This window comes from Strix aluco, chromosome 4 (genome assembly GCF_031877795.1).
Source record: "Strix aluco isolate bStrAlu1 chromosome 4, bStrAlu1.hap1, whole genome shotgun sequence".
Lineage (NCBI taxonomy): Eukaryota > Metazoa > Chordata > Aves > Strigiformes > Strigidae > Strix > Strix aluco.
The window spans coordinates 82,763,057-82,788,961 of NC_133934.1; the positions used below are offsets into that span (position 1 = coordinate 82,763,057).

The 25,905-nt window shown below is 36.8% G+C and overlaps 1 protein-coding gene across 1 annotated transcript in view; it reads left to right on the forward strand.

Annotated features, from left to right (window-relative positions):
- Nucleotides 1–25,905, forward strand: part of LRBA (LPS responsive beige-like anchor protein) — a 424,995-nt gene that overhangs the window by 151,943 nt on the left and 247,147 nt on the right. Inside the window, exon 38 of the mRNA XM_074821286.1 lies at nucleotides 24,857–25,023. Coding sequence (XP_074677387.1) covers nucleotides 24,857–25,023 — 167 coding nt within the window. The remainder of the gene's footprint in view (nucleotides 1–24,856; nucleotides 25,024–25,905) is intronic.

The following is a 25,905-nucleotide window of genomic DNA, read 5'->3' on the forward strand; positions in this document are numbered from 1 at the left end:
CCATTAGTCTCATCCATTCGAATCTGCAGGTATCACAGCAACAATCAGAAATTCCTGTGGACCGTGTTCCATCCATCCACAGTATGGTTTGGTTTTCACATGTCCTGTCAGGAGTGCTTGACTTGTTTTAGCACAGTGGTGCTAGCCGTGGTGTTCCTTGTGGCCTTTTAAAGTGGCACTCCAGGCTATAGAAAACTTGCCATTCTTATGTCGTGCCCAGAAATAGATCTGTTGACTAGACTTCCATCACTTAACGGGAGTGGAGCTGTGCTCTTTTGGGCTGCTGGCATGCTGTGGATTGCAGTTGGTAGGTATGTTCCCATTGTATGAATGGCTGTCGATATGGAGGCCTGTGTTTCGGTCCTAACACTCATGTCCTGACACACTTACAGGCATGTGACAGGAGGAACTTGCAAATAAGAGAAAAAGAACTTGCAAAATTATTGATACAGCCTTTGATCTGGTTCATTTCTCCAATTTGAAGACCTGTAAGGAAGCAGGGTAGCAGATGATGAGCCCCAAGCTAAAGATTGTTTTGGCTAGCCTGACTGGTGTGGTTTGGTCACCTGCATGCACCCATTTCTTGATTTGCTGCTTCGTCTTCCATCTATTGTGAGAAGTGAGTTGGAATGAAGATGATATTCGTCCAGTCACGAGAAAGCTCTTCTTGGTCAGTCCATTGAATGCAGTATCTCATGTGTCATAGCATATCTCCAGAAAAGAGCAATTGTACAAGGAAGCAGATAGGCTATACTTCCATAAACTCTGTCTTATCATATAGAGATAAGTCTCTGTGGCACAGAGACCTCCCTAAGCAGAGGTCATGTCTTTATTAAATAGCGTTGTGATTTTTCTGGTGTGAATTTTTCCAATTCCTTTTAAAATCTGATGTAAATATTTTGCACCAATAATGTGACCTGGCGCTGAGGGGTCTGGTGGAGTTGAGAACAGTCAGTGTGAGGTTAATGGTTGGACTGGAGGATCTTCAAGGGCTTTTCCAACCTGGATGATTCTGGGATTCTGTCCTAAGATGAGAAATTCCCCTGCTGCAATAGGTGAAGAAAGTGAGCAGATCCCGTGTAGAACAAAAACATTAAACAATTTATTGGAAAATAGTGTGATCCTATAACATTTAGCCCTGAAGAATGGTATACACGAATGTGGTTTTGATCACATTTAAAAGTATTTTGTGATTGTGGTAATTACTAGTCGTAAAAATGCAACTTGTTTTTAAAAAATGGTTGGGATGAGCATGCGTGGTTCAGGTCAGAAGCAAGCTTTGCCACCTGAGCTGTGGGGTGAAAGGATAGGAGGCTGGTTGAGTGAGGGATAAAGATTCAGACACAGATGAGAAATGTGACAAGAACTGTTACACGTTTTTCATTTTTATTCAGACTCGCGTTTCTGGTGTTTCAGATCACATATGAAATATTCCATAATAACATTGGGTCAGCAGAAATCCAACCCTCAAATTTATTTTTAAAATTCTGTAGCATGTTTACCGCTACCCGGTTTTAATTTTCCCATTTCTAAAAGTCATGACAAAGATAAGCCTTGCAGTATGTGTGTCAGATTTCGGACAGGTTTGTACCATGGTGATAGAGCAATCTAGTCTTATAATATTTTCTGTAGAACACTCTTTTTACGTTCTTCTTTTATCTACTTCTTCTGTGTCTGGTGGCAATCTTCTGTGTCTGGTTCTGTCATCTTCGCTTGGCTATTTTTCTGTTTCTTCCTTTTTGTCAGGAGTTTGTCTCCATTTGCATTGCTGATGCCTCCTTTGCCTCTGCAGTCCTGCACTCCAGAAGCTTCTTCAAACTGGAGGTGCCCAGCTTCCCTCGTGGAAGGTGCAATCTCCCATCCTCTCTAGAGGGCTACCTGACAGCTCAGCAGCCTGGACAAAGACAAAAGAGTCTTCCTCTTTGGTGCCTGGCCACTCTTTTATTTTTTAATAGGACATAATATGAGTAACATAACAAATTATGAGCAAACCACTTATACCATCTTCTAAGCTGCTATTGTGAAAAAGACAGAAAAAAATTGCTTTGGAGGTGAAGGATTGGTTGTGAGAGGTTTTTCTATGGCTGAATACAAAGGTCAACCTTTTGATTTCTTTTTCTTTCTGGTCCTTTCTTCACGTATGTTTTCACTGCTACCTCTATAAGTAGTTACATCTATGAATGTAGACATGTGGGAAGGTCACAGGGAGACCTAAAACATACTTACCCATTTTTACAATGAGATTAAGCCTCAAAGAAGCCTCATGAAGCAATATTCCACTCATTTGTCTATTCAGGTGGCAGTGAAACACAGGTTTTAACGGGGAATATGGTAATGTGAACATTCCTAACATAACTTATAACCCTTATAACCTTAAATTTTGCCCGGTGTCCCTGGGACTTATATGCGCAGGTCTCTGAGGCGTTTTTCAAAATATCACCCTGAGTGTTTGGAGGGGCTGAAAATCCTGAAGAGGAACCTCTTTATGTCTGAATTCCAACAACTGGTTTCATGCTACCACCTAGACTGCTTTTTAGAAATGACCTTGAAAAATGTGGTGATTCACGCTGTGTCTTAGTTTATGTGTGCAAACTGCTGTGGATTCAGGCCGACGAGAATAATTGGATTTGGTGCGAGGAGGGGGAGGGAATTTTGTACTCTAATTGACTTTATTTTATAATTTATGACAGGAGTGCCCATTGCCTTAGATAGGCCTCTTGTCTTATATAAATCTCTTCATGTATTTGTGTGTGAATATACATATTTATAGAATTCTAAATACGTAAACCTGCAAGTGTGTTAGGCCTGGACTGTTCAAGCATCAGTGTTTAATCTTTCTAGTGAAGGTTTAGTTTGCTATCGGATGGCACTACTGGATTTTGACCAAAACCTATGATACCATATCTCAACGCTTGTCTAAAGTATTTTTGATGAATATTCTTCCAGCAACATCTGTTTTTTTTGCCTGGAAGATTCACATGAAGGAATAGGAAAATGAGGGAAAAGGTACCATACAGAAGCATTCATAATATATGTAGAGGAGCAATGGACAGTGCAACACAATAATTTTCAGAAAACTTTCTAGAACATATGGACAAGGATTCTTCATTCTGAGTCTGTGAGGAAAACAGACACTTTGGTAATTTTTTTAGTAAAATATAACTGCTGTAATTTACAAACTAACCTGCCTCCTCAAAGTGTCTTTTTTAAAAGATTGTGTGGTGTTGTTCTCTTGATTTTTGGTCTTTTTTGTTTGTTTGTTTTTTTCTAATTCTCATCATCCATAGAAATATAAAGTGCTGGCATTCTTGTTATTGGCCATTTCTGTTGATTAACTGAGAATTTCACATGACTTTCCCCTTGCATTTGTTATAAATCATGCTAGGCAGCTAACTTCTCTGCATGATTTCCCTTCAATAATTAAATCTAGCATTTCCAGCTGCTGTAAAATTTGTTGCCCTTTTCTGTTCAGTTACGTTTTTTCATGTGGAAGACTTGGACTTCCTCACAGTTTTAATTCTTAGTATCAATTTATAGGCTGTGTGTAATAAACTGAGTGTTTTACTTCATGGCTCATGCTGAGAAACGAATCTTAATGTTTGTGTAAGTATTACCTTGACAGAGATAAGATGCAAGGCTAGGCAAGTGTTCCAGTAGTGACCTGGATGTCGCTATTTGCTTTTTGTTTCCTTGGCAGAAAACAAAATTCAGTGGTTCTGTTGATTGATAATCTTGTGTATTCTGCGCCTTTTACTCTTTGGTGTACTAGACATTAAATGTTAGATGATGTTATTTGTATCAGAGGAAGTAACTAAAAAGTACTGCAAATCCATTGTGGCAGAATACCCATAAGTCAAAGAGAATGTCTGAGAGCCCTTGGAAGAATTATGAAAAGGTATTTGGTGTCTTTGTAGTTTCTGTAGATGATTGTTACTTCTTTATGTAACAAACAGTTACTGAAGAAAAGAAGGTTTTAATCCTTGACTGGGTCCCTATTCTCCATACAACTTTCCAGTGTTTTTAATAAAAGCTGCTTTGTTATACAACTTGTGCATCAAATAATCTTTCTGGGGTTCTTACAGCATCCTTCTATATGAAGTGTTATTCAACACACTTAATGGCAATGACTTTATTAGAAAAAAAGATTTTGGAATGATTTCAGTGGGTATTCTGTCTAGTACTGTGGGTTATCAGCAATGAATCTTTAGAGAACACGTGAAGATAATGGATAGTTCAAGTTGTGGGCATCCTGTAGTAAGGTAACCAAAAGTTGTAGTCTGTAAGATTGCAAAAATGTAACGTGGCAACACAAAGGAAGTTAGATGTGCCTTCAAAGAAAAATAAGGCTTTACACATATTGTCATGAATGGGCTTAACTCTCTCTCAAATTTAGATTTTTAAATAAATGCTGCCCTTTGCATTGGACAGGTTGGCCATTACAGCGCCATCTGTCGGTAGAAGGAAGACAAATTTTGACTTCCATTTCTAAACACTTTTTTTTTTTTTTGAGGTATTATAAATTCTTCAGCAGAGTGCTGAGCATGGAAGAATATATATTTTTCTTTCCATTGGAGAATTAACCAGTTTTGTTCTGCTGCAATATGTTGACAAGTCCTAAACTGGAAAATTAAATTTCTCATATTTCTGAGGTGGCAATTTTTAGGATTCATTGTCTCATGTGAGTCAAAAGATGCTGAAATGAGAAGTTCATTTTCTGTTTGAACAGTATAACATTTTCCCTTCCCATGTGCTCTGGGAAGTGTTGGGATAAAGTATTGCCTGATTATGAAAGGAGGAGTGAAAAATTGTGGTTTCTCTTTCACTGTGCTTTAATGAGCAATGGGAGGAGGAGGAATGAAAACTTGCACTGGAATGATGAGACGTCTTTTTTTGTTATATCTCAATTTTAAATCAAAATTATTACAGAAATATGTCTAAGAGCTATCAAAGATATAATAATATTGTTTCTGAAGCAGCTTGAAAGAAAATTAATTTTAGAACTACTCTCTGCTATAGACTTTACTGATGAAACGAGAAGTGAGGCTATCTTCATTACTGGTTTTGGATATTTTTGGCAAATTAGGAGACAAACTATGTGAAGACTTAAATCTAATAAGTATCAATGTTTTGTTGGGCTTTTGAAATCATACTGAATATGGAAATGAAATAGATTCATAACTGTAGCTATTTCATATCAAAAAAGATCTATTCTCATTTTTCTGATGCTAATGAAATTTATTGATTTATAATTAATGCTTAGTGTTTAGTATCTTATTGAGACTCTTCCACATTTTATAATCTGTGCTATGTTGCATGTACATATTAAGTGTAATTTGAAAATCCAGGAATGTGAGGAAGATATGAGTCTTTCTGCACAGTGTTTTACAATATTAGCTTTAAACCTTTTTACAGTAATAAATTTACACTTTTTATGGCCTTTTTAATCTCATTTTACATATTTAACCAATCAACTTATTTTTCACTTCCTGTGAATGATAAACTTTCCTTTGTTTTAAAAAATTTTTACTCCCTCTCGTAAGTACTGTTACAGCTGATTATTTTCACTAGAGTTTATCAATGAGTTTAATTAGTCTGCTCTCCATGGCTCTGGAAGTCTTAGCAGAACATGATGTGGAGTTCTTGTTATTTTAGCATTTGTAGACCCTGGAAACCTAAAGAAACCTGTGCCAGAAGGAGCCAAAGACTCAGTTCCTGGAACCACTTATGTTTTATAATTTTGCCGTGCTGAATAATGGCTGAATCGAAACAGCATAGGCATGAAGAACATGGGGTAATTGGAAGAAGGGAGAGCAGCACTGTATGCTTTTGCTGTAATCTATCTTCTGCTAGACTGGGAACAGACATCCCTTTTTGAGCTTTTGCTGTGGCAGTGCATCTTAACTTTGTGTGTGAAATCCATAATCATAAGGCTGACAGGGTGGTTTGTTTTTTCTTTTTGTGTGGGTTTTTTTTTTTTTAAATAAATTATTTAGCTCACTAGCTAGCTGAGTACCACATAAAATCCAGAATAACAATTAGTGCGTGCTTACAAGATTCATCAACATAAATAAGGTAATGTCTAGTCTAAACAGCGTTTTATTAGCATCGGTTTCTGTTTGTTCTTTTTTCTTTTCATCTACAGATTCTAAATTTCAAACTTGGTCTTTGAAAAAATAACTCTTAAAGTAAAATTATACGGAGGAAGAAGTGAGTGAAATATCTCTTCCACAGCAATGCCTTAATGAGTTACTTCTAAGTGCTCATGTGTTAGGAAAACAAGTATAGAAGTATGAATGTCTGGCCTTGTATTAATATGCGCAGGATTTATATAGGTACCTTCCACTTAGCACAGATAATTCTTTGTGAATACTGACTTGTGATGGAAATTGCTCAAATACTCAGATGAACATCTCTTAGTTATCAGGTATTATAGAGCCACAGGTTTTGCTAGTTTTCTGGAATAGAAAACAATTTGGAGATAAACTTGATTAACTTGAACTTTGTTTAGAGCATTCAAAATCCAAAATAATTTAGGATATTAAGACCATCCACTTGGAAATTCCATGCCTTTTTTAATTCATTTACATTAATAATGTTGTTCTTTTGTTTCACAGATGAATGGTTTGATGAGACTCAAGAACATCTATGCTGGGCTAGACCAAAAGTCTGCCAAAAGTATTCTGTTTCTGACCGAGTTGAGTAGTACATGCCTAGAGACAAGCATAAGAACAGTGCAATTGTATCAGAGTGCTTCTACCCGGGTGGCAGGGATACCAATTTGCACAAAGATTTGCAGTTCTCTATATGAATTTCACCTATTGTTTTGTCTCCCAGTCACTGTATTAGCACTTTTCATGTCCAAGTGTTGTTTTTACTACCTTGAATTGCTCTAGAGCTATCAGCAAAATTTGACACCTCTTCCGCTTTGCAGTCATTTCTAAATACATTTAATAACACAGTGGGATTCAGTTGGTGATTTCCTTCCACTTTGAAGACTAGCTATTCTTTCTTAAACCTGTTTCCTTTGTTTTAATCAATTTTTATCAACATAAGGATGTTCCTTTATGCCCTACCACATCCTGCCTTTCTTTAAATATCTTTTTGGCATTCAAACAGTGGACTTTATGAATTGGATCTTTCTCATCTGTGTCTCCAGTGGCTTGTTGAAAGAAATCTAATGAAGCATGACTTCCCTTTACAAAAGCAGTGATGACTCTTGCCAGGTGTTTATCCCATTGTTTGCTTTTTGCTTTAAACACAGCTACCAATTTGCCTTTTATAAATTTCAGAATTATTGCCATGTAGTTCCCCGCTGTCCTCCAGTCCATTTGGCATATTTCATTCTTCTGGCACTGAGGCAGTTTGAACAAGAACGCTGTAGCTAATGTCTGCGTTCATCCCTGAGTTCTTCTAGATCACCTGAGAGAATACTCTCTTGGTCCTAGCAGTTGGTCACTTGTCAGTTTTCTTTTATAACTTCTCTACTAGCACTTCTCTATGGTGGTCTGGTGTTCCAAGAGCTCTTTTTATCCTTTGATCTTCTATTAGCTCTATAGCGATAACTTAACGGGCTTAGTGCTCCTGATTTGTTTGAAAAATAATTTATTACTGTCTCTTATGCCTTTATGTAAATGTTCCTCAAACTCTTTTGGCCTGCTTCATTCTGTTTTTAAAACTAACATGCTATAGTTGACATATTTTGCTGTTTTCTTTCTTTGAACAGACTTCTTGAAGAATGCCATTTTCTTACAGTCTTCTTTCTCTGCAGCTTAACCATTCTGGCTTTTTTTGGTCTTTTAAAAAGCCTTTTGATGAATGGCATACATTTCCTTTGAACCCCTAATATTCTCTTTTTATACAGTTTTGTTTTGTCTGTAAAAACATTTTCCATGTTTTCTTGCATATTTTTATGCTCGTAATATGAAAACTAAGCTAGCTAGATAAGAAATTTCTTGCTTCAAATTAGATGTTCCCATCAGAAATGTTGTTGTTCTCACCTATTCATGAAAAATAAATCAGTAGCGCTTACCTTGTTTATTATTCATGTGCAGACTTTTATGGTAGCTCATGCCAGGCAGTGATTCTAAAATACTCTTGACTGAAGTAATACAGTATACACGGAGTGTAAATTCCTAGCATTAGCAGAGCAAATATCCTGGTGTGCTTGATTGGAGATTTTCCTCTAAGATTCCTGTCCAAAGATAACTTTCATTACTTATGTACCCTTTTAACGACAGTATTAGGAGTTGTTCAGCTTTGAGGAAAAAACGCTGGTGACAGTAAACATCTCTCCTATGTGCAGTATTGTAAGTTGGTTTGATCTAAATGAGAAAGACATTATATTAAAATAATTCTGATATTGGTGCTGAAAAGGTCACAAAAGATCTTCAGGGTCTGAATACCCAAAGTTGTGTTTTCTCACTCTCCCAACTGGTAGGTTAGACTTAGATATTCTGCTCAGTTGTAAGCTTTTTCTAACTAGTTGTTATTTGTATTTATCTTTTGGCTTCACTAGTCTTTTTTCTTTAGTTCTTATTTTTACTTTTTCATTATCACATCTCCTTGCTTCATTTCACTAGGCTAAATAAGTTTTATTCTTCTAGGTTTTTTTTCTTCTAAGGGTGGTATCTGCACTCTAGATCATCCTAGTAGTTCTGCTCTGTGTCTGTTCTTGGAAGATTGTTTCCTACTGCAACATGGATGAGAAAGACTAATCACATTGATAAGTCCCTTATCAAGCCTATTATCCTATCTCAAACTGTGGATACTTAAGGAAGAGTTTATTAAAAGGGCAGACATAGTAACACTTTCCCAGAATACATGCCCACTCATCTGCAATTTGAAGTGACTTCTGATTTTTGCTTGCTGGAAATGGTGGCCATGTGATAAGTACCACTTCAGGGATTATTCCCCCCCATTTGCCCTGTAAAACCTTGACTCCACGCAGACTTTTGCTAAGAGTTACACTGACTTAACTGAAAATTGTACTGGCATCTTAGTTTCATTCTTGTGTTGTAAAATGCCTTTTCCCTGGTTGCGAGTCAGGTTGGAGGGGAGACGTGGATCACAACCAGTATTTCTTAGAACACCTTCTGTTTGTTATACTGTTGTAATTAATAGTTATCAGCTGTTCACAGTAACAGCTTTATTCTACACACAATGCCATCACTTACAGGTTTACGGTTGGAGCTTACAGCTGGGAGGCTGACTCCAACTGTATACTCCAACAAGTGTAATGAAGGGTTTATTCCAGTAGCTTGAGAAGGTCCTGCAGAAGGTCCTTTGCTTCGTGGGTCCTGCAGAAGGTCCTTTGCTTCGTGGGTCCTGCAGAAGGTCCTTTGCTTCGTGGGTCCTGCAGAAGGTCCTTTGCTTCGTGGGTCCTGCAGAAGGTCCTTTGCTTCGTGGGTCCTGCAGAAGGTCCTTTGCTTCGTGGGTCCTGCAGAAGGTCCTTTGCTCTATATACAATCCTGTATTCCTTCTTTGTTTAGAGTAGCCGTCACTTTCTTGATGTTGTCTGAGTCGTACAAGTTGCTTCTGGTACTAGTGTGTGCTAGTGGTGATGTACAAATTGAGCAGACCTGAGGTATTCTGAGTTGATCATATTTTGCAGATTCAACAAGACTGCCAGTCCCTAGAGTTTACGAGCTCTTGGGAACCTTTCACACATGATCTTCTCAGCATGCACTCTCCATCTCTTTCGCCTGCTTTCTCCTGGTGACTATCTCCATCTAACGTTATAAGAATCTATAGAACCTAGAAAGGGTTCTTTATACCACATGATTTTACAGAATTCCCCTATCCCTCCTGAGTTGTCTTTTTTTCCCCCCACTTTGAAAACTCCTACTGTTACATAGTTACACAGTTCTTTGGTAGTGATTCCAATTCTGAATCCTTCCAAATTGCTTCTCAGTTCATATTCCTGATATCATATCATATGCTATCGTATTTCCTGATGGAAGACCCAAAACTGCACCCAGCATTCCAGATGTGGACACACCAGGAATTTATAAATACACAGTGTTTTCTGTGGTGTTCTCTTCCCAGTGGTTCCTTATTCTGTACTTGATTCCTGCATGCCCGTTGCTTGTCCTGTACCGAGCTGATGGTTTCATAGAAGTATGTTGTTGATAATACTATATCATTATGGCAAAAAGGAGTGAAGATAAAGGTGAACTCAGAGTTCATCATTTTATATCTAAAACTAGATTCTTTCCTACATTTGTTATCTACACTGAAGTTCCTGTGCTGTTTTATTACCACAATGACTTGATCTTCCAAGCTCCCCCTCTAGTTCCTCACAAACCCTTCCCAGTTATACAGTTCTGTCTAGCTTAGTATCAGCAACGAACTTTGTCACTTCATTATTCACTCATTCTTCAGAATTTTTTTTACATATATGTTGAACAGCCTGAAATGATCACAAACTGACAGAAATTGTACAGTTACTGTTAGTCTGACCAGAAACTTACCTAGTATTTTCTCTCCTCTCCTTCCAGAAGTAGCTTTTCTGATTCTTGTCATTTACCCTTCCTTTGGCTGCTTTATGTTTTGCTTTTCTTCTGTGATGTTGGTCTAGATAAGTCTAATTTCCTAAAATGTGGCTTTTAAAATCAAAGTAGTTTGCTTACATGAGTGGAGAATTTGTGCTTACTGATGTTTTAAGAGCTTTGATGAAATAAAAAGTTAGAGTATACTTCTGTTATTATTTGTACAGTTAACATTTCCATTGAAGGTGAAAGTATAAATGTCAAAACCATTCTGAAAAATAATGTTAATTACAGCATGAGCTGATAGTTTTAGCTTTTGTGCACCTACAGGAACCTGAAACTGCTGTAACACACTTCTGTTTCTGGTAAAACAGAATGGTGAATCAAAGAGTTTATAATAGCATTAGCTTCCAGATAAAATATTTTCAATTAGTCTTTATAATTCCAGAATTAGTGGAAACATTTATGTCTTTAGATTCTTCCATCAAGGCACAGGGAAGTGAAATATTGAAAAGATAAAAATAAATTTGTTTGCTTTCTGTCAGAGTTCATATCCACAGCCAACCTTGATAGAAGACCAGAATGATTTAGACAAGTTTGCTTTGGAGATTCATAACATATGCTTGCTGGACAGAATTGAGTTATCTCTGCTCTGGAGAGTAAGTTATTGTAGCAGGAGCTGACAGAGATGAAGATAACTGAGGGAAATTCAATTACCTTTTAGTGTTTTCCTTCTAATAGGATTCTTAATGTGAAAACGATCCTTAGATGATGCGCCTATGTTGCTTTGTGAGATCTGCTTTGATACCTGCATCCAGAATATAGTGAACTCTTCTTTTCAGGCCTTCATTAAGGATGAAATATGCATCTGATTGCTAAATGGGTGTTAACTTTTGATCCAACATATTGTCATTTGTAGCCCAGATGTATTTGACAGTCTTTTGGCAGTAGTCGAATATTCTCTCAAATACAATTTCATTTTCAAAAGTAGTTTTTATGTGAGAAACTTGTTTATAACAGGAACTGAAGAAAGAGTTCACAGAACTGTAAAATATTTCCCTATATTCTAGTTCTGTTTCTGCATGTTTGTTTTCTCATTTGACTTTTCCTGGCAGAAGCACCTGAGTTGCAAATGCTGCTTATGACTGACCTCAGTCCAGGCTGTTGGGTTAAAGCCTGTCCCATTTGACTATAGCTGAATTTCATGTGAAACCTCTGCAGTTCTGGAGTTACCAGGGTAGACTGGTGCATACAGTATTAGGATATTATTATTCGTGTTACTTGTAAAAATTTCAATTTTTTTATAATGGCTGATGGAAGTTTAGAAGTGACTTTATGAAGCCAGCTCGTTCTGCAGCTGTGTGTATGAAAACATACCACACACAAGTTTGTGTACCTGCAATATGCTTTCTTTTACTGACCCATTAAACTACTGTCTGTAGCTGAATGTAGATGTGTGTATATCCTCCAAAAGATTTTATTTTTAAAGCTCTCACCCTTATCAGCTTTGGAAAATGAAGTCCACTTTTTATCTGGAGGATTTACCCAAGCACTGGCACACTGATATTTCTATAAAAGAAAAGAAGAACAAGTATCTTCATGTTAGATTTATTTGCAAGCCCAAAACAGGTTTGGATGTCCCTAAAAGACATTCCTGACCCTGTGGAAGTTTGTATTGAAAATCTAGTCCATAGTTTGAGTAGTTACTTGTCTTGACCTATGGCTTCTTGACTGTGCAAGCTAGACATACACCGGTCATTCTCTTGTTTTCACTTAAATCATAGTCTTCACAGTCTCATCTTGTAGTTAAGGCAGTTTCCTCATTTAGGCATGATGAAGTTTGATTCATGCAGGTTTATTTTTTGATGTTCATGAAAGCAGCTTATGAAAATCAACTTTGGGGCAAGGTGGGAAGTAAAACATATGCATTAAAATACTGAGATGTTTAGAAAAGTTCATCAGTAGAGCCTGAAGGCATTTACAGTTAAGATTTTCAATGTTACCTATATTAGTCACATAGAGTATTTATCTCTTTCATTTGTTGGAATATTACTGAGGAGGAGGTTGTGGAAAATACTGCATCTAGTGTAATAGTTTATCCTGAACTGGGATTTCTCATTCCAATGAAAGCTTCAGCCTTACCTTGAGAATGCTCTGTTCTGAATACAAAATATAGTGACTATGCTGAAATAAATACCTCCATGAGTGATGGTTGAAAAGAGACAGTAATTGTGTAAATAGGGATTTTACAATTAAATTGCTAAAATGATTTTTATTTTGTAGTGGATGGGGTTTGAAGTCTGTCTGGGATCCAGGGTGGGAAGTGGTAGAAAACTATAAAGCCATACCCAGCCAAGGGTGACATTCCTCATCTTTTATAAAGGTAGCTTTTTTTTATTTCTGAGTAGATCTATACAGCTTTCCAGGAAAGGGAACAGGAATGCGCTAATCAGAATTCTTAACGGGAACTGAAAGGTCCTTTCACATTGCCGCTTCTGTCTCACTGCTTTGCACTTCAGTTTTTCATCTTAACTTCCCTGTATTAGCTTTTAAATGGGAATCACTGTAATAGATTTTTTGAAAAATAGATTTTTTTTTTCCTTTCTGCTTCATCTGATTCTTTTATAGAAATGTTTACAGAATGGGTCCACCTACTGATTTTTTTTCTTTGACCTAAATAGGAGAAAACAGCTATTCCCTTTGAGACAATCTTAGATCATGAAAATGAAGATCTATCAGTCAGTTAAGTTGCTCTTCAGATGATCACTGTATTGGAGAAGGTGCCAAGTGACTTAGAGATCTCTGGATTTCACTGTTAATCTGAAGCCCTACTGGAAGTGGCAGAGTCAATCCTTAAAAAGTCTTACCATTCAGAAAACCAGGTTGTCCTCACTGTTCCGTTTCACACATGGAGGAAGATATGTTTCCTGATATTTTCCTCACCACTCTTCTTCTCCATCCCACTTTTTTTCTGCACACATTTCTAGGTCCCTGCTATTAATTCACTTTTTAGAAAATGCATCTTCAAAGATTTCTGGCCATCTTGAAAGAACAGATTTGGATATCACTTAGAAAGTGATGATAGTGGCTATAATTATGAGCAGTGCAAGTGCTTTGGTCATTATTACACTTGTTTTGTCCTTTGTGCCCTAGTGCCAAGATACTGGGTTTTTTTGGTCACAAATTTGTTGGAACAAAGATCTGGGTCTAAGTAGTAATGCCACGGTTATGGCAGAATGGATTTTGGGCTGTTTCTGCTCCTTCCATCCTTCTCCCTGCCTGTTCTTGCAGAAACTTGAGATTTAACTCTCATCAAACTATCCTGAACTGCACGTTGCCCATAGAGTAATTTGATTCCATCTTTTGTGACTGATTCCAATTTTTGCCTCAGAAATATTTAAGGGAGCTGACAGACAAAGCAAGCAAAATGCTCAGTTATTGATGGATTACTGTATGATAGAGAATATACGGCAATTGTGAAACAAATTTTGTTGTAACTTGGGACCAGAGATGTAGAATACACCATCAGGGTGCCACGAGAGCTGGCAATTCCCTTGCAGGGGGTTAAGTTGGGCACTCACTGCAGTGCCACAGGACCTCATCAAGCATCTCCAACCTGCCACCCACTATGAGAAGAACAGGGCAGCCCTGGGGGAAGGTGGCACAGACCCCCCGCAATTGGTAAGGACAGGACCATTCTCAGCTGCTCTGGCTCTGTGCTGGCCCTCATCCCCAGGAGGACCTTATGCCACCTACAGACATCTCTTAAGTTATGCTACCATTAGTCCTAAATGCGTTAAACATCTACAGAAGGAAAAAAATCAGATATTCTGACTTCTGAAATATTTTTGCATATTTTTTCCTACACTGCCTGTTAGAAACCCTAAAAATCTCATTTCTGAGCAGTTGTTGATAGCCTTGAAGCCAGCATCACCCGCCTTGGCATTGGACCAACAGTGTTTTGCAAGGCAATTTCATGTGGTCATCAGCAGAGAAGGGAGGAATGTTTCTCGGGTTATTTTTGAATGGCAGTTTTTTGAAGTTACTCAGAAATTTAGAGTATTAGAAGTAGATTATTGGCCAGAGTGTAACTGAAGCTGTTAAAGTGTGTGAGAAACGTTGTTACATGGCTGTTTGGTATGTCCAATAACTGCCACTTACATGTGTTCTATATAATGTTTTATATCATTTCAGTAGTTTCATTATTGTGCATGCTTGGTGGAAGCTGGTGATTTTGATTAGTCACAGTTCTTTCTTTCAATACCTATAATGTTAACGAGTGAACTGTAACTCACATCAAATCTCAGATTCTTGTTTTAAAAATCCACAGAATTGATACTGCTTTTTTATCCTGCATGGCTGTTGGACCTTGTTATGTTTAGAGCACAAGTATCGAGTTTATTATTTTATCCTGAATTATAGTAAATTAGTGAAATCGGGTTAAGCAGGATTTGTGCGGTTGTAGTGTGTAATCTGTTTTGTGCCATTACTCCAATGTCCATGAGTTCAGCTGTTTGTAACAAATGCTGGTAACTGTTACCGAGGGGTTGTATGAGAACACCTGCACACCATCTAAAAAAAACCAACCAGACAGAAAAACCTTGAACTGAAACAAAGCCAAAAATAAAACTCAGCAAGAGCATCAGAGCCTTGGAACAGGACTTTTACAAGTTCTGATATTTAATATTGAAATGAGAAATAAACAGAAAAGTCATGAAAAGGATCTTATATGCTCTTATGTAAATAAGTATGTTTATGGAGTATTTTTTTTTTTTAAATGTTGACAAAAAGGTTGATGCTGGTAGAAACTGGTTGTTGCTACATAGTACTCATTTGTCTGAGGGTAGCATCTGTGGTAGGTGCAATGCTGACTCTTACATCGTTGTGGTCTTTTCATTTAAACCAAGTGAGCAAGAAAAATATGAATTTTAAAGCAGTTTTTGTAGAGTATTTTTAGTCCTTGTTCCATGTTGCTCAATATAAGATCTAGAGTTGTGTGAATGAGTGTTTTTAACTTAGACTGCTGTAAATTAAAGCAGAGACTGTTGTCTTCTCACACTGAAGAGTCAGAATATTTCAAATGTTGTTTTATGGATAATAAAATCACACAGTTTTAAAAAGAAACAAATTTTAGAGCCAAATGTCAACCATTCAAGGGTGGTAGAACTTTTTCTGAATAAAAATTGTTAATTAAAACCCAAACCTATTCATAACTATCTCATGCTGTCCAGAAATTCCAAAATTGTGTGACATAAATGCATGAGGACCAATCACAAAGGAAAACATGTCATATGCTAGTTGAAATGAAATACGAAACATAGACTACTGAAAAAGGAGTGGGGAAAAAAATCAAGTTAAAATAATTTGCTTTTCATAGTTTGATGATATAGGATTTCTGACATGAGGCCTTAAGGCAGAGGTTAAGCTAAAGCTAGGATTGTGACTGCTTAACATGTTTCCAAAGTAAGTGGCTTTGGATTTTAAAGAATAACTGTTATAAAAGACAATATTTTAAGAATCCTTCCCATTTGCTTCTGGATTTATTTTTTTTTAAAATCTTTGCCATTCATTATCATCTTAATCAAAATATCCTGCTTTTAAAATACTTGAACCTCCAAAGAATAAGTCTCTCAAGGATCTTAGTTTGCCATAAGATGAAAAGCAAGTGTGGAGAAACTTGTGAATCAGCAACACTGAGCATTTTATTTTTGAGTAGACTTTTGAATAAAATCCCATATAATCCTTTTTTTTCCCCCGCAGATTCTCTGATAGTCATTTGAAAATCCTCTGACAAAAAAAAAAAAAATCTATTTCAATATTAAATACCATTCCTTACTAATGAATTAAAATTCTGCAGATACAGCTGGAGATGCAATGGCTTAATGGCAGAAATGGAAGGGTTTTTTCTGTGTGTGGGAAGGAAATACTTTGCCAGAAAACATGTTTGTCCTATATAGCAGTGTTGCTCAAGGATATGTGCCAGTCCAGGTGGTCATTTGCTGTTGTGAGGCTGCAAAGGTCCTGAACTGTCAGAGATCAAGTCCACTGAGTTCTCTCTTAGAGCAAGCGTGATAGAAGCTGCTGACGGACAGATGCGTTACCTTTTGGGTGGTGAGTTTGTGTTCATGTCTGAATGTTTCATGGCTGAGGTTTCACAAAAGGTTTGCCAAATACGGCACAGAACACGTTTAAATCTCCTGTTGCCGATGCAGAATGAGAGGTGATTTGTTCCTACAACTACCTTAATTATGTTATGTGTCCCTGTGTATGTATTGATTTTGTTGTGTGCTGATGGTATTTTTACCTTTGTTCATAATTTCTGGTGAGTACTAGACACTATACAGAATAGAATACTTCCATAACATGCCTTTGAGTCTGTTATCAGAGTACAGAACAAAGTTATAGAAAGGCAAACTAAATTTTTTTTTTTTTTTTTTTTTTCATTAAGCATCATAAGTGACATCCTAAGGAGCCCAGTCAGGTCTGAAACCAACTTGGTATCCAAAGTACTGAAGCTTGTTAGAGATGTCCTTGTCACTGGCATGCATCCAGTCATGGCAACATAGGAAACCATTATACCTAAATGCCTTGTTATCTCAAACAGATGTGGTTTCTCTGTTCTCTGTTCATGGGTTGGTATATTTTGATACATTCTTAAGCTCCTGGGTTAAAATCAGAGTTGTGTTCTCAAACCGAGACACTAAACAGGGAAAGCTGAAAAGTGCTTGAGGGGAACTATGTAGAAAATAGAAATAGAAACACAGACCCTAGGCTGCAGGGATATCTCAAGGGGCTAATCTTTCTGTCTTTTGGAAATCTGGAACTTTACATAATCTTGGAAACTGTTTATGTAGAGATTTTGGCTGGAAATGAATTTGCTTTGCATGTGTTTTGCAAATTTATAAGGAAATTTAGTGAGTGTGATGTAGCAGGAATATCAAACAGTAAATAACAAAATCAGCAAAGGTATATTGATTATTTTTGCATTGTATTCTACGTATAATATGAAAGTGAGTTCTCACATAGTAATAGAGTCCTATATAGGAATACACATTCCTGTAAGGTAGGTGTTGAGACAATTAACATGTTGTGTTAAAGACTAGCATACCTAAGTATTTATAGCTGTGTCTTTGATAGCTATAGTAATTAAAGAATTTTAACTTGTGCATATGCTTTTCACTTTGTTATAGCCAGAGGCTGAAGCCACATTTATGGATTAAAATGGTACAAGTTATTTTGTAATAAGTTTCCAAATTATCTTTTGGTGTATCTGCTTATCTGAATAATTGTGGCTAAATTTTTCCATTCTTTGTGCTCGCAGATGTTGATTTACTTTAAAGTTTAGAATTTTTTTTTTCATGTTTTGGAAAAGAAGGTTGGCAAAACGTTTCCAAATTAAAACATTTAAAAATATTACTACTTTGTATTTCATTGAGAATTTCCAGTTTTTCCATGTTTTGAGGCATTATTGTTTTCCCCCTGCCAGAAATGTACCTTTTGTCGCATTGTGAAAAATAATCCAGAATTCATCTGACACAAAACTTGTAAGAAATTGTTGTTTATAGAGAACCTTTAAGGGCTTCTTAATTAGTGAGTTGCATTGTTCAAAAACACTCGCTGGTGTGTGTTACCTGTTCTTAGAGACTTCATCGAAGGTTGATCGGTGCCGTCTGAACTGCGTGTGACTTTCAATCTGTTCAGGTGTCACTCCTGTGCCAAGTCTTGGTGCTGTAAGTTGTAAAAGAACTGTGCTGGCAGTAGGGTGTCTGGAAATCTGAATCCTAGGGAGGTAATTATTCGGCTGCAGGGGCCAAAACTGCTGGACTGCTTTCTACCTACCTCACAGGTGACAGACATTCTTACTGTGCCTTGGTGGAATGGGATGGTTGAAGGGGTGGTGGTCACAGTTAGTCAATGAGGACGCTTCAGAGCTTTAGTTTGTTGGGGTTTGTTAGAAATGTGCCATCTGGACCCTGGTCATACATTTTCACAAGCTCTTGAAGAATGGATTGAAAGCCCCAGCAAGACTTATTTGGCAAATGTTTCCTGAGCTGACAGCACCACCGTTGCAGTGGATGGTAACTGTTTCCCTTACTTCCACTTAATGTTCCTACTGTACAGAGGGGAGGAAGTGTCCTGATGGTATTGCTAGAGGGAGGTACTAACAGCAAGAACAAAGGAGAGCTTTGGATAGGCAATATGAGAGAGAGCCTGCAGATAAAAAAGAACAACAGAAGGAAATACCAGGGAGCATTGAAAGTAGAATTGGGACGGTTCCCTAAGCCAGTCTCCGTGGCAGCTTTGGAGACTGGAACTAAAGGCTCTATTTCTCTTCTGGTGGTAACAAGTTGCTCACAATCTTTAACTATTGGTTACAGACAAGGCAACAGTGAAATACTGCTTTGCTTTGGTTGAAGGGATAGAAGTCTTTGTATTTGGCTCACTTTGAGACTTACATGTATGTTTTCACCTGATTAAAAGGTATTTTTAACCCTTTTTAAAACTTAAGTTGCATAGAAATGGCAATATGAAAAGATTACAAAACCAAGTATCCAAAAGTTATGAAAAATCAGAGCAGTGCAACCTTAATTTGGCCCTCATTAAGCATGTGTGGTGGATCCTTAGATTATGTAAGTATCTCTCTCATTCGCTGGACAGAGTGGATGTTCCTAATGAAAGTAAGTGAATTTGTCAGTTCCTGACGTTGTTCATGGATCTGATTCATTTGTTGCCTTGGACTAGAAGTTCTTTAGGGAATGCAGTGCTAATCTCTGTGGTGGTGTTGGAGCAGTTGAGTGTCACAAGGTTGATGCAGTGTAGTTGGGAAATGGCCTAAAAGATCATCGCTGGCTCCTTCTTTGCTTAATACCTACCCTGAGAGCACAGAGCCACCTACGCAGAAGTGCTGAGCTTCACTGTTCCTAGAGCATAGGGGAATTGTACTTTGATTATTTCTAGCTTGAAAAATGCCTTATACTTGGAAGATGTGGACCCAAAGGATTTCAAATTTAATGCCCAAGCGTAATGTTTTTAGGATCTTAGCCTGTCTTAAAACAAGAACAGTATGAACAGACTGCAGACAAACTGGGTTTGCAAGAGAGAGGGAGGAAAGTGTCCATCCTAGCGCATGCTTTGAATGCAAAGCATTTGCGCATACGTACGGTAAGAACTGGCTTTTTGGGTTCAAAAAGAACATTTGTCTCTGCATATTGTGTATGCCAGTGGTTAGCAGTGATGCTTAGAGAGTTAGAATATTGGAATAATGTAGGGCACATACATACAGCAAATCCCAGTTTCGAGCAAGGAGTAAGAGCTCTTGTTTGTGTAAAGCTTTGTCTTTGACTGTGATCCAAGGGTGCTGCTGTAATACAAATAGTATCAATTAAATAAGCAGGAAAGAAAAAGGTAAAAAAAAAAAATAGTAGTGTACTAATGGATACTGCAGAATAAATCTGATGTTATTTGTCTCTGTTCTTTACTATTTATTTATTCTGTCAGTTGTTTTTATATCCAGTTGAACTCTTGTTAGTTTGTCTCATTTACCTACTCTACTAAATAGGGTTCATTTGAAAGATGCAATCTCAGTAAAAGTCCTGTTGCCTCGTGCTTAGTTGGGTTTAGTAAAGCTTAATACTGTGAGACTTAAAGCTAAAAAATAAAGCTGTTGACTCAGCAGAGATTAAAACCAGGTGTCTCTTGAGATCCTTGCATTTCTCTCTAATCACTAACCCAAATTGACTGTGGTAGGTTTTTTTTCTGGTCCTGACCATAGTTTTACCAGTCTGTGTTTGGTGTGATCTAAGTCAATGGTGGGTTCCCCCCTCTTCCCCCCCTTGTGATTTTAAATGCATGGTTTTTTCTCCAGGAATGTCTGGCTACAAAATCACTTCTTTTTTTTCCCCTCTTTTTTTTAACTCCCCTCCACATTTGTATTGCAAACAGTTGATTTAGATGCAGATTCTTTTTAATCTTCAAATCAGATAAAAGGCTGGAAAAGTGGATAGATGAGGTTTGGAAAAACTATAGGTTGCAGAGATGAGAAGCCATTGCTTTGTCTTCAGTCCATTAAAACAAGAAGAAATAGAAGAGATACTTTGATAAGTGTTCTGCTGGTGTTAACCTTGATGGCTATTATCGGGGGGATGATGCTATATCTATTTCATTGGCTTAAGCTTTTTTCATGCTGAGAGAAATCAATACTTTGAGTCGTTGGATGACAGAGGCATCACTTCAGAATTGACGGTGGCTGTCAGACGTTGTCATTGGTTGACTTTTGTTCGCTGTTGAGGTTTTAAGCTTTCATTTTTCTAAGTCTTATTCAGGAGTCTTTGTAAGATTTCCCTGGGTAGCATTTTTAGTCCAGACTTTAAACCTCAGGTCAGAGGTCAAGTGCAAAGATCTGTGAAAGCAGAGGATTGAGGAGCTCCTTCATTTACTGGAATATCCTTATTTGTAGGGAATTTGCATTAGTGGCAAGACTACGCGTTATCTTATGGATGACTTTTCCTCTTAAATGACACCCTCTGAGACAGGTTGTTCACAAAGCAAGTAGCTTTTAGCCAAATTAGACAAAGAAACTAGCATATGTAAAAGTGTTCAGTGACCTCTCAGTTGAATGAAAGCAAAAAGGTGCAATATTGCTTTTAAAAACCCTACACTATGAACTTTTTTCATAGTTTGTAGACAACATTACATTTTAATTTTGGGACTGCAAAGGTGCACATGCAGATGGCACCCTGCAGAGGAAATCTTTTACTTGACATTTTTATAAAGAACAAAGATAAAATAGTTCTGAAAGCACTAGATTAATCCTTGTCTTCATTGAAATATAGACAGGCAGAATAGACTAATTCACCTTGTCAGTATTTTGCAATAGTATTTCTGGAATATTTCTCGTATACAGAATGTATTATACTTTCATATCTATAACTTGCCTTTTGGATGAACTTAGGCTCCTTTAGAATTACTCTTCCTTAAAAATAAATCTTCAGATAACCTACATGTTCGAATAGCCTGCAGTCTTGTCCAAGCAGGGAACGGGAGACATGAAAAAACTCTGTTCCGCTCTGCGATAAGGGCAAAGGGAAGGTTTCTCTTCCATCCTGGATGAACGGGTAGAGAACAAGGGTCTTTGCTCTGCTCTGTGCTGTGTCAAAGGATTTTGCTTAATACACTTTCCCTTTATAAAACTTTTAACAGCCGCTGAATTTAAGACTTTTTGTGGATAACCTGTGGAGCTTATATATGAAAATGCACTTTTCTCCTTTCAACATTTTTTGTTTTATCATGAGTGTGACTGCGGTACTTTCGTGATTATACTTTCATTACACACTTGCCCAAGCAGATTACAAAAATTATGTAGGCCCAAGCACTAGTTGAGGGAAGGTTTGACAAATTCCTTTGCATGCAACTGTATATCTAATTGTCAAACCATATTCAAGAGTGACAGGGTGCATATTGCAAGTGCAAGGGATCAAAGAATAAAGAAGAAATAAAACTAAAATATATTTTTGAGTTGTGCACAGACAGAAATCAAGATGAATTTTTATTTTACATAAATGGAATGATCAGGATTTAGTGGGAAGTATTAACATGTGCCACTCTGTATCCTGGTATTGCATGTCTGGAAGTAGTGGATCGGGTGAACCTGAAGGCAGCTGGAAAATGAAAAAATACAGTAGAGAAACAGAGTCATTTGAGTGCTTTCAGAACAGTCTAGTGGTGACTGGCTACTTCGGTCTGGGTCTCTTTCCATTTCATTTGGTGAAGCCACTCTTCTTTCACTCCTGTATTAAAAATTATTTGAGAGGGAATGGGAGAAATAGGTTCTTTTTTGCTGAAAATTTGGCATATATTGTGGGTAGGAACCTCTAAACAATTGATGAGTCACCCGTATGATCAGAGAAGATTATTCTTGCAAAACTTTCTTATTGTTAGTAACAATACACACACGTGCCGGATATTTGGCAGAACTGTGGCTTCTTTTTGTTCTTGTTTGTGAAATATATATTGTGAAGAGTGTGCTATGGCTAAGACTCCCTCCTGGAGTGATGCTATCATTTTATGGGATTGCTGCATGTGAGAGTGTCTCAGTTTTGGTGGGTAACTGCAAATTTCTATTAATTTTAAATACTGAATTTGCTGAAAAGTGGAGTCCTATACATTTCCATTTTGTAACAGGCTGATTCTGTTTTCATGGAAGATGTCAGGACAAGAAAATACCTTTTTATTTTTTTTCCTTCATTTGAATGTCACAGCTAGACTTTGAAAATCTTTGTTGGTATTTAATGAAGGATGCGTTCAAAATTACATCATAAAGAGACTTTTTTTAAAGAGGTACAAGTTCATTATATCTTTTACAAAACATTCTAGTTTGATTTCCATTTTATCATGTTTTAAGGTCAAATGTGACTTTAATGTTCCATAAAGAGACAGAGATTGATAATGGGGAAAGAATAACCCTCTAATGTGATTTATATCTATGGATTTTATGTCAGATATGAAAAGTTGCTGTTCAAATTGTAAAGGAGGATCCATTAAAGAGCACTTTAAAACATTTTACTACTTAGCTTACCTTATACGCTTGTTTTTAGAATTCTGCCCTTTCAGGCAACTTAAAAATAACAGCTTATGAAACATTTACAAAGTGCTGAAAAGAACTCAGAATCATCATGGGTGCAAAATAGATTAATGTATTGGAAAAGACAGCTGTATTTAAAAAGAGCTAGAAAAATCTTGTTTAGTGTTGGTTATGATTTAGCCATCTTATATTTTTGTGAAGAGGGGTGGCAGAGTGCTTCATGTAGGAGTACAAAAGCCAATTTTTGATGTCTCGTTGACTTGGAAAGTCAGCTTCTCATTCTTCACTCCTTCTGGATGTCTGTTCATCAGGTGAGCATTGCTCTAAGGTGTGGGAAAAATTATGAGGAAATTTGTAAATAGATTAAAATTGTTAAAATAGCTCTAAAATTTATTCATCTGTTAGTACATTTTTGTTATCTAATGTCTATGAAAATCCACACAACCCCAAATTTTATTTTACTTGTGTTTTTTTCCACATTCTTCCTATCTTTCTCTCCCTTTATGACATATATATTTGTATATACACATATATAAATAACATTCATAGCCTGCCTTTTTCTTTATTTGCAGCAGTTTTCTAATGCTTGTATGTATAGATAGATTTATATAGAAAAAACATTGCTACTGTTTGAACCATAAAAAGCATTATGATATTGTGCTGCTACCTACACTTTAAGAAATAATTGTACTAGTGTCTGCATCAGCTGTGCTTCACAAAGAAAAAGCAATTTTTTTTGTTGTTAGGCAGGCATTTGTGTCCATTCTACTAACTAGATCATAGAATAATCCAATCACTGACAAAGGCTGAAATGCTTTGTCTGGCATATGCGATCTGTGGAATTGCCAGATGAAAACTGAAATTAGAAACAGGGAGTGATGAAGTGGGGAAAAGCCTTTATTATTTCTACCAATATTTGAATTTGTTGTGAGTCTTCATGTACCGTGGTTTGATGAGAGGGTGATCTAAATCTGGTGCCTCTTTTTTGAGTTCTGTATTAACAGACAAATTTTCAGAAGATCAACAGAACGCAAAATAATAAGAAAATGTTATAACAAAGAATCTTTTGTAGATTTGAGTTCTGTTTATAGGTGTGACTTTCAGTTCTTATTTTGCTAGTATTTGGTTTTGAGTACCTTGGCTCATTTCATACTTTACTAGTATTTGGTACGAGTGCTAGTACCTTGTCAAATAGAAGATGGTTATACAACAGGTGTAGTACAGCTAGGAAAATTATTAACTTTCCCATGCTGGCCTGCAAATGTGCTCAACTTCAAGAAGATTCAGTCTTCATGCGCATTTTGTCTTCTGTCTATCTGAAGATATATAGATTTTTGAGTTAGTTTTTATATATTTATACAAACAGCAGCAAATGGTTGGCTACCCAAATCTAATGAAGAGTCACGGGAGTGGAGTGGTCAGCTAGCTGGCATTCATTATTCTGAAATTTGCCTCTTTGTTTCTATAATGCTATTCACTTCCTTTGTTATAAAATAAAAGTGGTTGTGCCTATATATTTTACTATGCAATCAGGCCACTAACGTGTTGCCATTTGCTAAATCTTGAGTGTGTATGCTATGAGTTTAAAGATTTCATGACAAACCAGGATCATCTGCTTGGCTCTCTGGACAGATTTACTGTGGGCAGCTGCACAGTGCCTCAATTCTCAAATCTGTAAAATGGGGCTAATTCTTATTTCTCAAGGGTTTCATATAATTAATTATGAAGTGCTTCAAAATTCCTTTGGATGGTATAATTAAAAGTAATAAAGTCTTTATTTTTCTCCTAGTCACTGTGTGCCCAGTATTCTGCAGACAAACGGGAAGAAGAAAAAATGTGTCATCATTTGATAATGGCAGCTAAGTACCGAGACCAGGTGACTGCAACTCAACTAATACAGAAAATTGTCAACATTCTGACAGACAAGCATGGAGCCTGGGGAAGCTCTGCACCAAGGTAAAGCATTTTGAGGGGGTGTTAAAGTATTGTTGAGAATTGGGCTGTGCTCAGCTATGCTCAGGTGATTGGAATTAGTGTCTTATGGTCAAATTTAAAGTTAAACAAGGTTTTTCAGGTTGTTTTTTTTTTAAAAAAAACACTACTATAGAAGGTAAAATGAATGTGTCGGTGCTTCATGTGTGTGAATGTCACAGAACTAGTGCTTTGTTAGAGCAGTAAAAAAACAGGGTGATTCTCTTGTGACTTTAAACTTTGCTATAACAATGTGATAGAATTTATTCTGAATGTCCCATTCTACCCCTATCATTTATTTGAAAAGTAATTTTTAAAAGTAAATATTTCCTTACAACTAGCTTTCTTCATGGTGCATTATATGGTTCAAAATTGAACCACAGTTTAGTAACTTGTTTTCTTTCCTGCCAAACTTTAAACAACTTTATAAGTTTGATGGAAATTGTGAGTTTTGTATTAGTAATTTCAAGGTGAAAGCAGTGCTGCCAAATTAATTCTCCTTTTGGAATTGTCAGTATGTACCTTCATTACAATGACACTTGTCTAACTTCTTCAGCACAAGATACAGCTAAAGTTTCACTTGCAAATCTGAAATACAAGTTCAAGTCCTTGTAGTACATCCTTAATTAAGGCTTAAGAATAACTGGAACATATTTAGGCTAGAACACAGCGACGTTGAATATGCTGGTATAGTGAGATACTATTATTTGAATGCAATGGAATAATAAGCATGAGAGAAATACGTGAGTAGACAACAAAGTAGTTCTCCCAGTAACCTTTTTTCATTGTTCAATTACTGCTTGTTTTTCTTTTGTTAAGTAAATTATGCTTAAATATAAAAAGACTGTTTAAGAAAAAAATTGAGGG